At 36.6% G+C, this 16,375-nt stretch overlaps 3 protein-coding genes across 7 annotated transcripts; 2 read left to right on the top strand and 1 right to left on the bottom strand.

Moving 5' to 3' along the window:
* Positions 1,388 to 4,365, top strand: LOC105165269 (receptor-like cytosolic serine/threonine-protein kinase RBK2). 2 transcript variants are annotated; one of them, XM_011084226.2, is made up of 8 exons: positions 1,388 to 1,725; positions 2,140 to 2,514; positions 2,614 to 2,865; positions 2,939 to 3,093; positions 3,347 to 3,426; positions 3,527 to 3,662; positions 3,743 to 3,892; positions 4,028 to 4,365. In XM_011084226.2, the coding sequence occupies exons 2-8, from the start codon at positions 2,157 to 2,159 to the stop codon at positions 4,196 to 4,198; spliced, it is 1,302 nt and encodes a 433-aa protein (XP_011082528.1). In that variant the 5' UTR covers positions 1,388 to 1,725; positions 2,140 to 2,156; the 3' UTR covers positions 4,199 to 4,365. The 2 variants fall into 2 exon arrangements, with proteins under 2 accessions (XP_011082528.1, XP_011082529.1); XM_011084227.2 differs by having other exon boundaries at positions 1,706 to 1,845.
* Positions 6,585 to 12,192, top strand: LOC105165267 (autophagy-related protein 18g). Of its 4 annotated transcripts, none has more exons than XM_011084224.2 (9): positions 6,585 to 7,046; positions 7,714 to 8,172; positions 8,727 to 9,143; positions 9,311 to 9,550; positions 9,655 to 10,419; positions 10,498 to 10,655; positions 10,946 to 11,070; positions 11,599 to 11,778; positions 11,874 to 12,192. In XM_011084224.2, exons 1-8 carry the CDS (start codon positions 6,882 to 6,884, stop codon positions 11,742 to 11,744), a joined length of 2,475 nt encoding a protein of 824 aa, XP_011082526.1. In that variant the 5' UTR covers positions 6,585 to 6,881; the 3' UTR covers positions 11,745 to 11,778; positions 11,874 to 12,192. The 4 variants fall into 4 exon arrangements, 2 of the variants coding, with proteins under 2 accessions (XP_011082526.1, XP_011082525.1); XM_011084223.2 differs by having other exon boundaries at positions 6,586 to 7,046; positions 11,593 to 11,778; XR_002287286.1 differs by lacking the exons at positions 11,599 to 11,778; positions 11,874 to 12,192 and having other exon boundaries at positions 10,532 to 10,655.
* LOC105165266 (cation/H(+) antiporter 15) lies at positions 12,295 to 16,067 on the bottom strand. Its single transcript, XM_011084222.2, has 3 exons — positions 15,687 to 16,067; positions 14,208 to 15,182; positions 12,295 to 14,068 (listed from the first exon to the last, which is right to left on the bottom strand). Exons 1-3 carry the CDS (start codon positions 15,909 to 15,911, stop codon positions 12,776 to 12,778), a joined length of 2,493 nt encoding a protein of 830 aa, XP_011082524.1. The 5' UTR covers positions 15,912 to 16,067; the 3' UTR covers positions 12,295 to 12,775.

Below are 16,375 nucleotides of genomic sequence, written 5' to 3'. Positions count from 1 at the left end.
AATTATCAAATAGTCATCTGTAATTAACTATCGTCCAACAAATACTCCCCCATAACAACTCATAATAAAATAGATATTTATTATTTTTTAAACAACAAGAGGATAATTATAATTATGACAAATTTTAAAAGAATCCATAGTAATTTATATTATTTTATATTTCACACTGATATATATACTTTATTATTAAAAAGGTAGAGCTTTTGGCGTCTCACTTATTTTCAGTTAGCTATTTTATTTTTTAATATTTAATTTTATTTATCATCTATCTTCCCATTCTCCTCTTTAAATGGAAAAGTTGGACATTTTTCAAAATTCAAAATTCTTTAGCTGAAAAGAAATAAAAATTATTGAAAATCTTTATAAGATACAATTTTATCAAGCATAAGCTCGAATATATATTTTAAATTATTCTTTATAATGATATATATATATTTAATTTATAAAAATAATATTTATTTTTTTGTACACGCATGCGCCCTTATTCTTCTATATATAAAGAGAAGTATTTTCAATCTCACCGAACATTTATATATTATATTCCATAGTAATTGTAATCAACTTACTAACAAGAAGGGTAAGTTACACTAATAAAGCTTATCTTAGTTGGCGAAGTCGAAGCCCCATAAATTTAGAAGTCATGGATGTGAACTCCGTGGGATGTTGTTTTTACTGCATTAGGTGTTGGTTAGATTTAATTTTATTTGAAATCACTGATCAGGGTATGATTATTATAATGATCTTTGTTAGATATTGATATTCGACAAGAATGATTATTATCGATTTAATTCAATTAATAATAGTTCATTGCTATTACTTTTAAGAAAGAAGGGTAAATTACAAGTTTACAATCAGTTTTTTTAAAAGTTGGTATAATTATAAATACCCGCTTGTTATTTGTGATATTATCAATACCTTTGATTTCAACAACCATCCAACATCAAACTTCATCCATAAATCCAAATTGTATTTTCATCTATTTTTTGTGGTGAACTGACAAAAATGCTATTGTAACTTATAAATTATAATTTTACTTAATTTTTATTTTTTTAAAATTTCTTTAATGGACCAATGGACAAATTTTTACATTTTTTTTCAAAATTTTCCATTCATTTCATGTGATTTATTTTATACTTTTTAATTTTTTTTAAAAAATACAATAAAAACAAATTTATCAATTTCAAAATTTCATTCAAGATTAATTATATAATTTTATCAAATATTAAAAATATTGATAATTTTACAAATAACAACACTGATTGTTGTAATTTTCCTGAAAGCAACGAAAAAGAATTGCATGGTCAGTAAAATCTTCTAACTTTGGTCATGATTAAAGACAAAGTATGAGCGTGGATGCTAAGAAGCAATCAATTTCTTCCATCATTCTAAGTTACTTTTCTTGTCCGTATCTTGAAGAAATACACGAGTAGATTAGTTCTTGAAATATACAATTCCAAACTCTCGATATGCCTAAATATGCGAGTTGAATCATAATTTGGTGATTAGAAGCCGTTGGGAGACAAGACAAGAATTTCCTTACAGCATCGGCTACTTCAGTTTAATGATTAAACTCTAAACCCCACTTAATTATTACAAGTGGGCTGGGGGTTCTTTCTCAAGAATTCCAGCCCCAGCAGCTTGTTTTTCAAGAATCCCTCTACATAATTACCGTTTTCCTTCATGCACACCTCAACCCTCAAGGCAATAAAAGTGTTCTCGTCTGAGGTAAAAAAATTGCTGCAAAACAAATATCCCTGAAGTTATCTGTCTTGCATCCTTGGCTCCGGCCACTTTCTGTTCTTTCTTCGTCTGGATTTTTGGTTCGACAGTTTCAAGAACAGTGAGGTTGTAGTGATGTTACTTGTCTTATGTTTTCGGTTTTGGGTTTTTTGTTTTATGTTAGAACATTGCTTCTGGTGCTCATCTGACTCCCATTTGTAAGAATTTCTAAGTGGGCTTTCGTTTATGCGAATAATTGCTGTTCCTTTTAGTTAAAATCTTGTTTCTTTACTGCTTTCTGATGTGATTGGCAACAGCATGATTTGCGGTATTGCAATTTGGGACAATGCCAACTTTGCTGCTTTCTGTAGTTGTATCAGTAACTTTTTGCAAAAAATTGCATTCTTTGTCTTGTTACAGTTGTGATTTCTTCAAGTATGGAGAAGGAGAAAGCAAATTCTTGTTCACCAGACACGGTTCTTGAGGACTTCTTGAGAAGTGCTGAATCTGAAACTGAATCCTCCAAAGCCAGCACTTCAGAATCAGAAGCTCAGATTGATGCACAACCGGCTTCAAGATGGACCAATTTTTTCCAAATGTTGAGATTTAAATCCAAAACCCAATTGGCTACATTCCATCCCCTCAAGTTGTCTAAGATGTTAAGCAGTAGTATGAGAGAGGAAGTCAGCTGTGTGTCGAACCCCCTAACCGATGCTAATCTGAACTATTTCAAGCCTCAATGGAAGAACTTTAGCTTCTCGGACCTCCAATCTGCAACTAACAAGTTTTGCCAAGGTTAGCGGCGTAAGACAGCCCATTACTTTATATTTGAATGTTGAGAAGGCAAGAATCAGGAAATCTTGTGAAGTATTAAGTTTGTATTGCTCTGCTTAGGTAATTTGATCGGGAAGGGCGGTTATGCTGAAGTTTATAGAGGTTGTTTGAGTGGGGGACAGCTTGTTGCGATCAAGCGTTTCACTAAAGGTTCCCTGGCAGAAAGGATAGGTGATTTTCTATCGGAACTCGGGATAATGGCTCATGTCAATCATCCCAATACCGCTAAACTGATAGGCTATGGGGTTGAAGGAGGAATGCACCTTGTTCTTGAGTTATCTCCTCTTGGAAGCTTGGCTTCTGTGCTTCAAAGTTAGTGTATTATCTCAGCGTTTGCTTGTGTAACTTATTCGATCTGAATTTAACTTACTGGATCTTCAAACAGACTGCAGGGAGAAGTTGAAGTGGGATATACGGTACAAGATTGCATTGGGAACAGCTAAGGGGTTGCTGTATCTTCATGAGGGTTGTCAAAGGAGGATCGTCCACAGAGATATTAAGGCTGCAAATATATTGCTGGCGGAGGACTATGAGCCTCTGGTATATTCGGAAACCGCACAAATGTGAATCTCTATGCAAGTTTCTTTGTGTCTTTACTTTGCTTATTCGGCTTATCTTTTGTTTAATTATGGGGCTCAGGAGTTTGTTGTTGGAATCTAAGACGTGAATTTAGGAGCCAGCTGTGTTTTTCTGATAATGGAAGAAATTGATTCATGTACTTTTGTTATCAAGAAAGCTGTGTTTAAGGTGTTTAGGTGAACGGGAGCTCAAAAAGCTTAAATTTTCAATTCAGATATGTGATTTTGGCCTCGCGAAATGGCTGCCGGAGCGCTGGACTCACCTCACTGTTCCGAGATGTGAAGGCACTTTCGGGTTAGTGGAACATGACATTTCTACAATTTCAATCTATCACAATATATCGTGCGCTAACTTCTAAGAAAAACTGATCCTAACTCCTATTCTGTGTCTGCAGTTATCTAGCTCCCGAGTTCTTAATGCATGGAATAGTTGACGAAAAAACAGACGTCTTCGCCTTTGGAGTGCTGCTGTTGGAACTCGTCACTGGCCGTAGGGCACTAGATTACTCACAGCAAAGCCTTGTTATGTGGGTAAGACCGTCTCCCTCTCCCGTTTCGATTACCTACCACTGCTACAAACCTTGTTACCAGCTGGTTACTTTATATGCTAGGCTAAACCTCTGATGAAGAAGAACAAAATCAAAGAGCTCATAGATCCATTGCTTGCTGAAAACTACAACCCCACACAAATGAACCTCTTGATCCTGGCTGCTTCTCTCTGCGTGCAGCAATCGTCCCTTAAACGTCCACGAATGAGTCAGGCATGTCCACTCACAACATCTTCAAATTCAACTATATATCTTCTTTTACAGACTTGAGAACCACTTCTGTTTATCATACAACAACCCAAGCAAAGCTAGCTCATGACGTTGAAACTCTATTAACGGTGTGTGCAGATTCTGCTGCTTCTGAGGGGGAGCTGCGGCAGCCTAGACTTGATCAAGAAACACAAAAAGCTATCAAGTTGGAAGAAGTACTATAGAGGGCTTTTTAGTGCTGAAGAATACAGTTTCTCCCGAGGCTTGAATGGTTTAAATCTGCCCACAGCGTCAGCCCGGCAAGTGTAACCAAAACATCAGTCATGTAGACTATGTGTTTCATTTTAGGACCAAGATTGCTGTCAAAATGCAGCAGAAGCAACTGGAATTAAAAGGCTGTATTAAGATTTATCATATGTTATATATGTTGGCATCGAAAATCCACACAGTTTATATATTTAAGAAAATATTTTATACTCGTTAGGTGTGTATATATTAAATAAAATATAAAATATAACTTTATTTTACACTAAGGCCCCGTTGATCTTTTATCAATAGATTGGATAAGCAGCCTAATGCACTAAGACCCCGTTTTTCTTCAATATAATTAAGGGTAAAATACAGTTTGCTCCCTGAATTATTTGTCATATAACATTTACCCTTCTGAATTAATAGATATAACACTTACCCTTTTGATTGGACAAATCGCTCTTCATGCTTTAAACAATTATATTATTTTTAATATATTTTAATATTTTGCACATTAAATTATCACTAAATTATTTTTTGATTATTTTTTTTAATAAACAAAGAATTTATATTAAAAGCAGAGTATAAATTAATATATATATATATATATATGCATATGCTTAACCAGAAGATAAATATTTTTAGCAAAAAATGGATAGATATGTTTTATCATATTTGTTAAAGAAAATATGTTAAAAAAAAAACTGATATGTAACTATTCATTTTTCTCTAAAAGAATAAATAGTTAATAACTTAATTTTATTACCAAAGTAATAGAATCTTTTCATGAATTTGTTTTGGCATTTGTTGTACTCATTTATTAGTTAACTTTGAGTCTGTAAAAATAAAATAAAATTCGAATTATTTAGCTCACTAATTATGTTTTACTTTTTTATAAATAAAAAATATTTTTTTCAATAAAGAAAATTTTAATTAATCTTAAAATGAAAAATAACCATAAAAAAAGAAGTTTTTTTTAACTAAATATATATATAGTATAAGGGCAAAATTATCTAAAAAAATTTAATTATAAAAGATAAGTGTTACATTATTAATTTAAAAAAATAATTATTACATATCGAATAATTCAATAGGACAAAGTATATTTTACCCTATAATTAATATAATTTTTTTTATTCTATTATTCAAATAACTTGTATCACAGAGTATACCAACCTAAAAAGTTGACACTGTTGTAATCCATTTTCAATATTCACAAAGGGATATGTACATATATACAAACAGCTCAAGTGCTAGGCTTTCTCCATCCCATTTTTTATTTTTAATTTTCTTGATAGATACAATAAATTATATTATTCATTGCATTCAAATATCAAGATTTGATTAGTACATAATAATGTTAAATTAAAGAGCCACCCTAAAGAAAATAAATAAATAATAAGTTATAATCAAATTGAATAATTTGCATCTAAATATCAAGAATTGATTATTACATAATAATGTTAAATTAAAGAGCAACCCTAAAGAAAATAAATAAATAATAAGCTATTATCAAATTCAGTAAATTTGATTCATTGCATTCAAATATGAAAATTTCATTATTAAATTAAAAAATACATTCAATCTTTGTTTTTTTCTTAAAAAAATATTCTTTAAAATTGGTGAAATTCTCACCCATTCATAAATTCTCTTGAGGATAAATAGAGCATTTCTGCATCATCTTTCATACTATAAGGTTTTAGGTACTTTCAAATCTTAAAGATTTAGAGGGTGTTTGGTTAAATTTATTCAAAATATCTTGTAAACTTTTATATTTTATAAAATATTTTAAAATTTTAAAAATATCAAATTTTATTTTCAAAATAAGTTCTTGAAAATTTTGGATAAATAAAGCACTAGAGTTAATATAATATTAGAGTATTCAGCATAATAGATTTTTTATTTGTAATAATAACCAAAAACGACACAAAAAGCGTAGTTGTTTAATAGATTTTTCAATTAAAGAATTTAAAAGATCTTATAAAGAAAACGAGGAATTAAGCTTACTTTTCATTTTTAAAGAGTTTATAAATTTATAATTTGCGGGTTTTGAGATTTTACGAGTTCTTTCGAAAAGAAAAAAACTATTAATCAATTTTACCGATCTTATAATATGTTTCGAAAAGTTTATTTTAAATTATTTTATGTTCTTAAAAAATTATATATCTATACTAACATAAAAGAGAAAGACGTCTTTCATTTATGGATAGCAATTTGTGACACCACTATATTAAATTTTAAGCAGTATTCATAATATTTTTAATAGTTTTTTATAAAAAAATATAATGTATTAACTTATATATTTTATATTTATAATATATTTTATAATATAAAAATTATTTGTTATATATACGTACAGAGAGACAGCGTGACACGAGGACTAGTGTAAGGAAAAAATGTCCATTTTCCTTTTTCTTTTAAGGGGAAAAAAGGAATCATGGGATAGATTTGCTTAGAGCGCAAACAACAGAAGAAGCGGAGGAGATGGCGTGCGGGTATAAATAGGGAAAGTGAATCAAGAATCTTAAAGAAAGGCAACCGCTTCAAGTCAAAACTCGCAAAATTTACGAATCTTAGTATAAGAAATCGCAGAATCTTGAGATTGTAAGCATTCTTCCGGCGGGGGGCTGGTGGTATGATCGACGTCAGCCAGGGCGGCGGGGCACGACGGTGGTGGAGAAGAATCAGAAATCGCCGGTGGGACGGTGGTGGTTGAAAGGTTGAGTTAGAGAAAATAACAAAGATGAGGAAAGGCAAGGGGAGAAACAGCAAACTGCTGCCTAATTCTTTGAGAATAATTTCTTCTTGTATCAAAACCGTGTCGACGAATGCTAGCACTGTCGTGCGCTCCGCAGGCGCGTCCGTCGCCTCCTCCATTTCTTCTATAGGTGACGATGGCAAAGAGCAGGTCACTGTTTTAACTGCTCTTTGAAGTGTATCATCTAAAGTTGGCTTCTTTCTTTTTCTTTACAGTTTACTTTCTTATGGTTCGTCTTTAGTGATTTCTTTGGTTTCTGGTAATGTGTTTAGTTATCTGTAGTTTATGACTGAATTGTGCGGTTTATTGTAGAGAACATTAAATTATTTAATTATATATCTTGGAGGTGTTGCGTCAAAACTTCATCTCATTTACACAATCAACGCCAAAGACATGTAGCCATTTCTAACTTCATTGTTTGTCTAATTTGGAAGAATTGCATTAAATTTTCTCTGCTAATTGTTTTTTTTTTTTTATTTTAAAAAATGTTCTTCACCTTAGTGCTTGTAGTTGATTTGTTATACTGGATATGTCCACTGATGTCTAAAATGTTTTATGTTTTAGAACGAATTGGAGCAGCAAATACGTTGAAATTTATCCAACTCTTAGTTTTCTTAGGATAATTCGGGGAAGTATGTGTCTGGTTTCCATTTGATATATGCACCATTTGCTTACAATTGCCCCTTCTTCCAAGTGTGCAAGTGCTTCTTCTCATTTTGTTGTAGCTTCATTTCGTACGTTTTGAATTTAATGCTCATCGGAAGTTGTATGGGCTGATTCTCTGCTTCATGTAGAGCTGATCCTATTTGTTCTGCAGGTATTATGGGCTGGCTTTGACAAATTAGAGACTAGTCCAACTGCCTTCAGACGTGTCCTATTACTTGGTTATCTGAAGGGTTTTCAGGTCTTTGATGTTGAGGATGCATTTGGTTTTAGTGAATTGGTTTCCCGGCGTAATGGACCAGTTACCTTCTTACAGATGCTTACGGCTCCTTCAAACTGTGATGGTGCTGAAAAAGACAAATCATCACATAATATACTGGTTGTTGTTGGGGGAAAGGAGGATGCAAAAATCCACATTCCTCAGAATACTGGCCAAGTACCTATTAGACATGCCTCAGCAGAGTCATCATCCGGGAGCTCCTTTGACCCGCCCACTGCTGTTCGATTTTACTCAATGAAATCAAATGACTATGTAAAGGTTATGGACTTCAGGTCTCCGGTCTTGATGGTTAGATGCAGCCCTCGAGTAGTAGCTATTGGTCTTGAAGAGCAAGTAAGTATCTGTTAATATGAGGTTCATTGACATGAAAAAGAAGAAATAAATGGTCAAAATAACGAAAGAGAGGGTAATCTATAATCATATAGGCATTTCCTTCAATAAATGCACTACAAAATTACTGGCTCAACTCTATAAGGATGGTAAATGGTTGGCTTTTTATTATTAGCCTTGGTTTTTCCTTGTCTTGCATCTTGGCTGTAGTCATACCTTTTCTTCTGGTCTTGTCTTCCTTGTGTTTTGCATTCTTTGCTGGTGAGTTGATGTGGAGTGCATGTTAGTTTGGGAATTATACTCTCAGGCAGCCTGCATGCACAGGGAAAATGTTTTTTCTCATGTCTAATGGAAAATAACTTAGATTTCAGTGACTGTTTCTCATATGTGGTAGTTGTATATATTTTAGAATGAGAACCGCAAAAGTAAGACAAAGGGGTGATTGTTTCATGTATTTTCTTTGGCATTGATGCACTTCTGGTGTTATGTGTAACTGATATGTCCGATTTCGTGAAAGTAAAGTTATAATGGAAGATTGTTTTACATTTGTTGAGCAGGTATATTGCTTCGACACACTTACTCTTGAGCAGAAATTCACAGTTCTCACATATCCTGTTCCCTTAGTTGGGAAGCAAGGAGCAGTTGGAGTCAACAGGGGGTATGGTCCAATGGCTGTGGGCCCAAGGTGGTTGGCTTATCCTCCTAATCGACCATTTCTTTTAAGTACAGGTCGGGTGACTCCAAAGAACCTTGCTTTAAGTGTTAGTCCATCAACATCTTCAGGCAATGGCTCTCCTATGGCTCGTTATGCGGTGGCATCCAGCAAACAGTTAGCTTCTAGCATACTTACCCTGGGAGACATGGGATATAAGAAATTATCTAAGTACTATCCAGAGTTGCTTCCAGATGATCCTGGTTCTCCTGGCTTTAAAACTGGGAAGCTGGCAGAATCTGAACCAGAGAATGCAGGATTAGTAAGAGCATAATATGCCTAATAATACTATGTCATTCATTTTTGGTACTTACTGAATCAGTGAAAAGGTGCAAATTTTGGAGAGTCTCCATGTGCTATGATTATTAAATTCTGAACTTCATGAAGGTAATGACTATCTTATCTTCTTATTGTTCGTCTCAATTGCAGGTTTGTGTGAAGGACATCGTTTCCTCTGAGGTCATATCACAATTTAGGGCTCATACAAGTGCAATCGCTGCTTTGTGTTTTGATCCAAGTGGAACCCTTCTGGTTACAGCCTCAGTACATGGAAATAACATAAATATCTTTCGTATCATGCCTCCTCGTACATGTAGTGGGGCAGGGTGTAGCGACTGGAACACTTCTTATGTGTATGTTTACAAGATTTATCGTGGTATAACCCCTGCTGTAAGTATTCGCCAGTACCGTTAGTCTGTAATACCATCTTCTGTTCACTGAAGCTTTCAGGGTTTGTGAACTTAGTTGCCCATTTTTTACATTCTGCTTATCAGGTTATTCAGGATATCTGCTTTAGTCATGATAGTAGGTGGATTGCTATTGTTTCATCAAAAGGAACTTGCCATATCTTTGTTCTGTCCCCCTTTGGAGGAGATGATGCCTTCCAAGATTTACAAACTTGTGAGCGAGGCACCTCTCTGTTTTTAGCTTCAGCTCCACCGTGGTGGTCTTCTTCATCTTTTACCATAAATGAGCAAAATTCTTCGCCGCCACCCCCTTGTACCCTCTCCATAGTCAGCCGGATAAAGTGCAGTGACTCCGGCTTGGTTGGTTCCATGAGCAACGCGGCTGCTTCAATGGCGGGGAAGATATGGGTGCCATCTGGAGCTGTTGCTGCTATTTTTCATAATTCTAACACTACCAGTTCTCCAAATGTTAATATGAGGGCTATCCCACTAGAAAGTATCTTAGTTTATACACCATCAGGCTTTGTGGTTCAGTATGAAATTCACTCATCAGTGTTGCCTGAACTGAGTGAGAATAGAACTGAGCCTTGGTTGGTTCCACAAGTAAGCTCACAAAATGAGGAGTTAAGGGTGAAAGTGAAACCCAATAAATGGTGGGATGTGTGCAGAAGATCAGATAATCTGGAGAGGGAGGAATGTATTGCTGCGACCAGCCAGGACAATGTGAATAATATGGACAAGAAACTGATTGAGAGTGATTCAATGAAGTCCCCAGAGAGGTCACACTGGTATCTATCCAATGCAGAAGTGCAAACAAACTCCTACAGATTGCCCCTATGGCAAATGTCTATGGTACTTTCTACATCGATACTGATATCATCATGTTTTGTGGTGTCTTTACTCTCCAACTGATATGCACTGTTCATCTAGGTACATTTCCATGGCATGGAACATCCAATAGCAGAATGTTATTCCGGTGGGGAGTTTGAAATTGAGATAGTTTGTTCGCATGAAGTCGAAATAAGAAACAAGGATTTATTGCCAATTTTCGACCTTTACCCTAGAGCGAGATCTGGCTGGATTGACGGGTGAATATGTTATACCTGGTCTTACTTATCCTAGTTCACGTCGTTTTTGTCTGTCTTATGCAATGGTCTTCTTTCGGTAAAACCTTTTAGTGAAATGATAATTCTTAACTTTCTTCTGATGCAACCTTAAATTCAAGGCACCGTTTTGCATATTCTATAAAAGCTTGATACATGGTCTTATTTTCGCATTTTGTCTCTTCCAAATTCTGTCTTAACATTTTCCAAAAATAAGGGTTAGCTTAGCGGTTTAAGGGTCCCCTTGGCTTTCTTAAGTGGGCTGTTCTATGCAGATATATACCTTCTGAGGGAAGATATCCCTCTGATAGTTGTCAAGCTAGAGATGAGAAGAATGAAGCCAGTATCATCTGTCATTCAAAGCCACCATCATTTAGTTCTACTGAAAGCTCAGACGGAGGTGAGATTCACATTCATCAGTGCTTTCCGTTTCTATTACCTCTGCAAAATGCGGGACATTGGCCTTTACTGAAGGATAATCCTATAGACATGTGGCCCCTCTCGGAAAGACACATTTTTTTCTCTCTTTTACTGAGTGTTTGTATGTATTGCTCTTATGATGCCTAGATAACAGTAAGAAGTTCCCTTGACAATCTTTTGGTATGTGTATGGACTATTAGATAGTATAGGAGGGAACTCCACTTTCTTCACATCTCCATCTGATCATCCATACAGATTGAGAATTTGCTTGATTTGGATCAAATCAACAATGCTAGATATACGACAATTTGCTAGGCGTTCCTGCAATCCATGTTAAACATGGGAAAGAGGGAGTACCGTTAGCAAAGATCCCTTAATTTACCATATTCAGATTCATAATGCCCTTTACCAGCAAGCATGTTTGTATTACTATTTCTAGTAGGTCATGATCAGGAGGCAATTAGATTCCATCATTGAATTTTGACATTCTTGATGCATCCAGGAACAGAGAAAACAGTAGATATTGGGTTGTTATTCAAGGAAGGCTACTACAATAGGACAGAGGTCTGTGATAACTGCAGGTCAACTGAAGTTGTAACTGACAAGGCGGACACAGCCGGTAATACTCATCAGGAGAAGCCCAAAGAAGAATGATTGATCGGTGGAGTATTTGATCTCTAATAAGAAGGTATGAAAAGTTCATATGGTTCCCTTTCTCTTCATTGTCTCTTGGTTAATGGTACCTTGTTGGGGGAATTGAAGTCAATTTTTCTCTTGGTGCAGGTTAGTTGCTTCTTGTTGACAAAGTTATGGTCAATATACACAGAAATTCGCCAGTTGAATCCAATGGTTGAACAGAGTAACTACGGTTGGCCCGATTGTCAGGGATGTGAGAATAACGCTATATACAGGATATAACTTATGCTTCCTCCCCATGTTATGTATATATAATGTATATAGTGATGTATATAACAAATTATGGAAGTGAACTTTACTTGGAATGCTTGTCATTTACAGAACAATGATAACAAGTTACTTCGAATTTGTATGATATTTTCTTTCTAAAAATTGAAAGTTGTAGAAAGGTGATTTGTTTATTCAATCCTTTTCCTTCAAATCCATTTATTGAGGCTCAAAGTAGCAGCAAGTTATTCTGTAAGTTTATGGACACGAGCACTGCAATCCCCGTGCTTGGAGTGAAGTATACAGAGCCAAAATTACATATTCGTTTGTAGTATTTTGTGACTTTTAGTACACAATTTATATATGAAAAATTCCTCAAAAATGTACAATAAAGATTTTCTGATTTGAAGAACAGGATATCCTGAGGGAACTGTAAAAGAACAGTGCAAAAAATCTGGTTATTGTACATCTTCAACAGCAACAAATTTTACTGTCAAACTCCCTGCAATAGCCTATTATACCCCACAGTGCGCTGATTTATCTGTCTGATGAATCATACGCTTGGTGGTTTTTTTGGGGACTGAAGTGATTCACTGTAATATTAACTTGTGATCACATTAAGATTTTGCAAGAATTCTCAAGCAGCTGAGCTGATTAGGGTGTTGCTTTGAATCCTGAAGCCTGATTTATAATTTTATGTGTTGATGTGCTTGGCAATACATGAGTGAATACTCTAGGCAAGCTTGAGGAGATTGAGCCTGATGTTCTGTCATAAGCATTAATCAATTGTCAGGATCCCACTTCTTGAAACTACTAAAAGATTCAAAGCCCTCACTCTCAGACACAGACGGTCTCGTTGCGAACTCCTCGCCGTAGTTCACTGAGCTTGCAGACCTTATCGATCCTTCCTTCATCTTATTTATGTTATCGTATTGCTGCACTACGAGCACCGAAAATAAAGACTCAAATTCTGATGTCACCAAAAGATCACCAATTGGGCCCAGCTCCGGGCAGTCGCACCAGTCGGCTAGTCCTGATGTCAGCGGCGAAGTCATGCCTCTTCCTCTCCCTACTAGGTAAAGATCATACTTCTGTTCATCCATTGATTTTATGGCTTTAATTGTTTCTTCCTCGTCATTCAGCACCAACTCACAGTAGCTTATTGATTTATTATTCATGGTTGTAATCTTGAACTTGCCCAGGTAATCATCATCCAGCAGTATTTCGCTGTCCTTGTCGATTTCAACACTCAAATGGTTCTTATCAGTCGGTTCCTGTTCCACAGGGTTCAGTTCCAATGCATCTGTGCTTGGAATGAACCTTAGCACTGTTAGTCTGACATCTGGATTTTCAGCCATCCTCCATGCATAAGCCAATGCCTCCCGGTCGTCGGGGCCTCCGAAGTACAAGACAACAATGTTTGATGCATGATCATGTGACTCGGCAAACCCTCTGTCAATCAGTATTCCCACAGAACAAGATGCATCTTCGAGTACGCCTTCATTAACACACTGGAGGGAGGGATTAATGTCTATCATTTCCCCATCTAGAGTTCGCAGCTTGTGGAATGGGATGATTATGAACGCTGACCGCTTCTCCCTGGCAAAGATGCAGATTTCATTGGCCATGGCGGTGTAGGTGCACCTGGCAGTGACTGCCTGTGTCTGGACGCCTTCTGATCGAAGCTCATAGTTGTCAAAAGCGGCAATAATCTGGTCTGTTTGAGCCTCTATGTGGCTGGGGTTCCTTGGGCCTGCGGAGCGAGGCTCGTGGACCACCATCATGCTGGTGGCACGCCCCACGAGCTCAACTAGCTGGAGGGCGAATACATTTATTGGGGATCTTGGGCTGGCATTGGAAGTCCTGAGGAGGTTGATGATGGTGGGGACATTCCGTGTATTGTAGATGCATGCAAGGACCCGAAACTCGTCATCTGATTTAGCTTTCTGCACCGTCCGGCGCTTGTACGGTTCTGTATTCTGCTCGGGACGGAACCAGATTGCTGCGGGCGTGACGACCATTGTCATTACCAGGACTGCCACCACCATCAATGAGTAAGTCTGTGTGCTCAAGACCTGTGAAGAAATTGATGTCAAAAAAAAAGACCTGTGAAGAAATTAAATGATTGCTCATTATCATTAGCTCTAACTAAGAAAACCTCTAATCTGGTTTTTATCGAAGATTTCAGAATGACACTTAATAGTTTTTTGTTACCCCTTGTATCTGGCCAGCTTCAAGAATGATCAACACCATGATGCTCTTGGCATTGCTCAACAATCCGACTGCGAATGCATCACTGATTGGTAGTTCAGCAAAAGGGGCGATGATAAGAGTGCTGAATACCTTCACGCTGCAGGCTAAAACTATAACAACCCCCGCTAGCCACCAAGAGGTGTTGTACGATATGACATCAATGTTGGTTCTCACCCCACACACAACAAAGTAGACAGGCATCAAAATTCCCATCACAAAGTCCTCCAGCTTGTCCGTGATCGTAGCTTCAAGCACTTCATTAGGTATCACAAGCCCAAAAATAAAGGCCCCAATCATTGGATGAGTTCCACATACATCGGTGATGACCCCAGACAGGGCCACCCCAGTAAGGATCGAGCATATGTAGAACTCGCTGTATCCTTGCACCTCTGTTTTCTGGATGATCCAATTGAGGGCGGGTCGGACATGGTAGACACAAACCAGCACAAACGCAATAGTACTGATAAGTGACCAGGGACTGTTTGTTGGAGAGCTTGTTACTGCAAATCCAAGTGCCAAGAAACCCCACGAGCACAAATCATTGACGAGGGCTGAGGCTACTGCTGTCTTTCCAATCTCAGTGTGGAGGATTTGCTGCCTGTCTAGAATTTTCATTAGCACAGAGAAACCAGTGACAGTAAGGGCAGCGCCCCAGAAAATGAAACCAAACGTTTCAGATTTGTCATTTACGAAAATGAAGTATACTCCTGAGCCGAAAAAGAAAGGGATGATTGTTCCTGCAATGGCAACTTTCATAGTCTTTTGTCCAGTCCGCATAACTGCTCTTACGTCCATCTTCAATCCCACTAGAAATGCGTAATATGCTATGGACAAATGTGCCATTGGCTCCAACACTTTGAAAGAGTAATTTGGGAACATCATCCTTCTATATGCTTTTATTCTACCCAGCGCAGAAGGTCCCAGGAGTATTCCTCCCTGCATCGACATCGTTTTTACCAAATCAACTACATGCTCAACTAAAACCCCAAGACTCTTTACAGAGAGATCGCCAATTTTCTTGACATAATATCAGCAGAAAATCCTCAAAACGCTGCATAATGATAAAAGATACAACAGACCACACATTTCAGACAACTAATGCTCGTTGTTTGTTAACTCTGCCCGTAAGATAGATAGCAAAACAAAACAGAACAGCACAGAACATTCGACCTATTTAAGATTCAAGCTATATATTCATGCCCCAATCAAAATATTAAATATATAGTCCCACAAAGAGATTCTCAAGACCCTTAAACACATTGGGATCCTATTTCAAACGATTTCTTGAAACCAACCATAAAAGGCATCAAAACATTGACCTTCGTGATTCGGATCCCACAATTCGATTCCCAGAATAACAAAATTCAAAAAGACACATTTCACATAAAATTTGAAACGCATTAAGCATTTCTAATTCCATCCTAACATCATCATACTCACAAGAACTTCCGCAACGAAAGGTGGCTGGTTGAAGAATTGTAGCGCATAAACAAGAAGGTGGACGACGGTCATGGAGACAGTGAGCTGGATGAGGAAGAGAGAGATGAGGGGGGTTAATGGGTCGGGTCCTTCCCAGAGCCCATTAAACCTGTAAATGGATTCGGCATAGCAGAGAATGGTTCTGTTGAGCTTGCCAATATCAGTCGGCATGGTTTGGTATGCCATTGCTGCCGCCTCATGTGCCTCCTCCGCCTACTCTTCTTCCTCCGCCGGCCACAGAGTTTCGACCACACTGCCCCTCCCTCTTGGAATGAAGAAAAGACAAAGGAGGAAACATGGAGACATGACAGGCTGAGTTTTATGTGACCGTAATGTCATTTCATGGCTGCGCGTTTTGTGCGGGAAACAAATGCTCTGCCTAACCTTAATCTTGTCAGTTGTCATCACTCCGTATTTTTTTATTATATTATGTATTACAGTTTATATCTACAAAAATACTTATTATTATACATAGTACATAATATAAGGTATAATATTAATGATCATCAAGTAATATGCAATATTTTTTATTTCTATAATATTAAGATAATATAATTTTGATAAAATTTATAGATAAAAAAATATTCTTTAAAATTAGTTTATATAAGAAAAAAAGGAGTAGTATTTGTTTGTTAAATCAAGAATTAGTA

Source organism: Sesamum indicum, linkage group LG6 (assembly GCF_000512975.1).
Source record: "Sesamum indicum cultivar Zhongzhi No. 13 linkage group LG6, S_indicum_v1.0, whole genome shotgun sequence".
Taxonomy (NCBI): domain Eukaryota; kingdom Viridiplantae; phylum Streptophyta; class Magnoliopsida; order Lamiales; family Pedaliaceae; genus Sesamum; species Sesamum indicum.
The sequence above is the reverse complement of the archived record's forward strand: the minus strand, read 5'-3'. Positions and strand labels throughout refer to the sequence as shown.

Coding starts and splice junctions, on each gene's coding strand:
- LOC105165269 (XM_011084226.2), top strand. CDS start 2,157: ATGGAGAAGGAGAAAGCAAATTCTTGTTCACCAGACACGGTTCTTGAG. Junction 2,866..2,938: donor CTTGGCTTCTGTGCTTCAAA/GTTAGTGTATTA, acceptor ATCTTCAAACAG/ACTGCAGGGAGAAGTTGAAG. Junction 3,893..4,027: donor AACGTCCACGAATGAGTCAG/GCATGTCCACTC, acceptor CGGTGTGTGCAG/ATTCTGCTGCTTCTGAGGGG.
- LOC105165266 (XM_011084222.2), bottom strand. CDS start 15,911: ATGGCATACCAAACCATGCCGACTGATATTGGCAAGCTCAACAGAACC. Junction 15,183..15,686: donor CTTTCGTTGCGGAAGTTCTT/GTGAGTATGATG, acceptor ATGTCGATGCAG/GGAGGAATACTCCTGGGACC. Junction 14,069..14,207: donor AAGCTGGCCAGATACAAGGG/GTAACAAAAAAC, acceptor ATTTCTTCACAG/GTCTTGAGCACACAGACTTA.
- LOC105165267 (XM_011084223.2), top strand. CDS start 6,882: ATGAGGAAAGGCAAGGGGAGAAACAGCAAACTGCTGCCTAATTCTTTG. Junction 9,551..9,654: donor ATCGTGGTATAACCCCTGCT/GTAAGTATTCGC, acceptor TCTGCTTATCAG/GTTATTCAGGATATCTGCTT. Junction 10,420..10,497: donor CCCTATGGCAAATGTCTATG/GTACTTTCTACA, acceptor CTGTTCATCTAG/GTACATTTCCATGGCATGGA.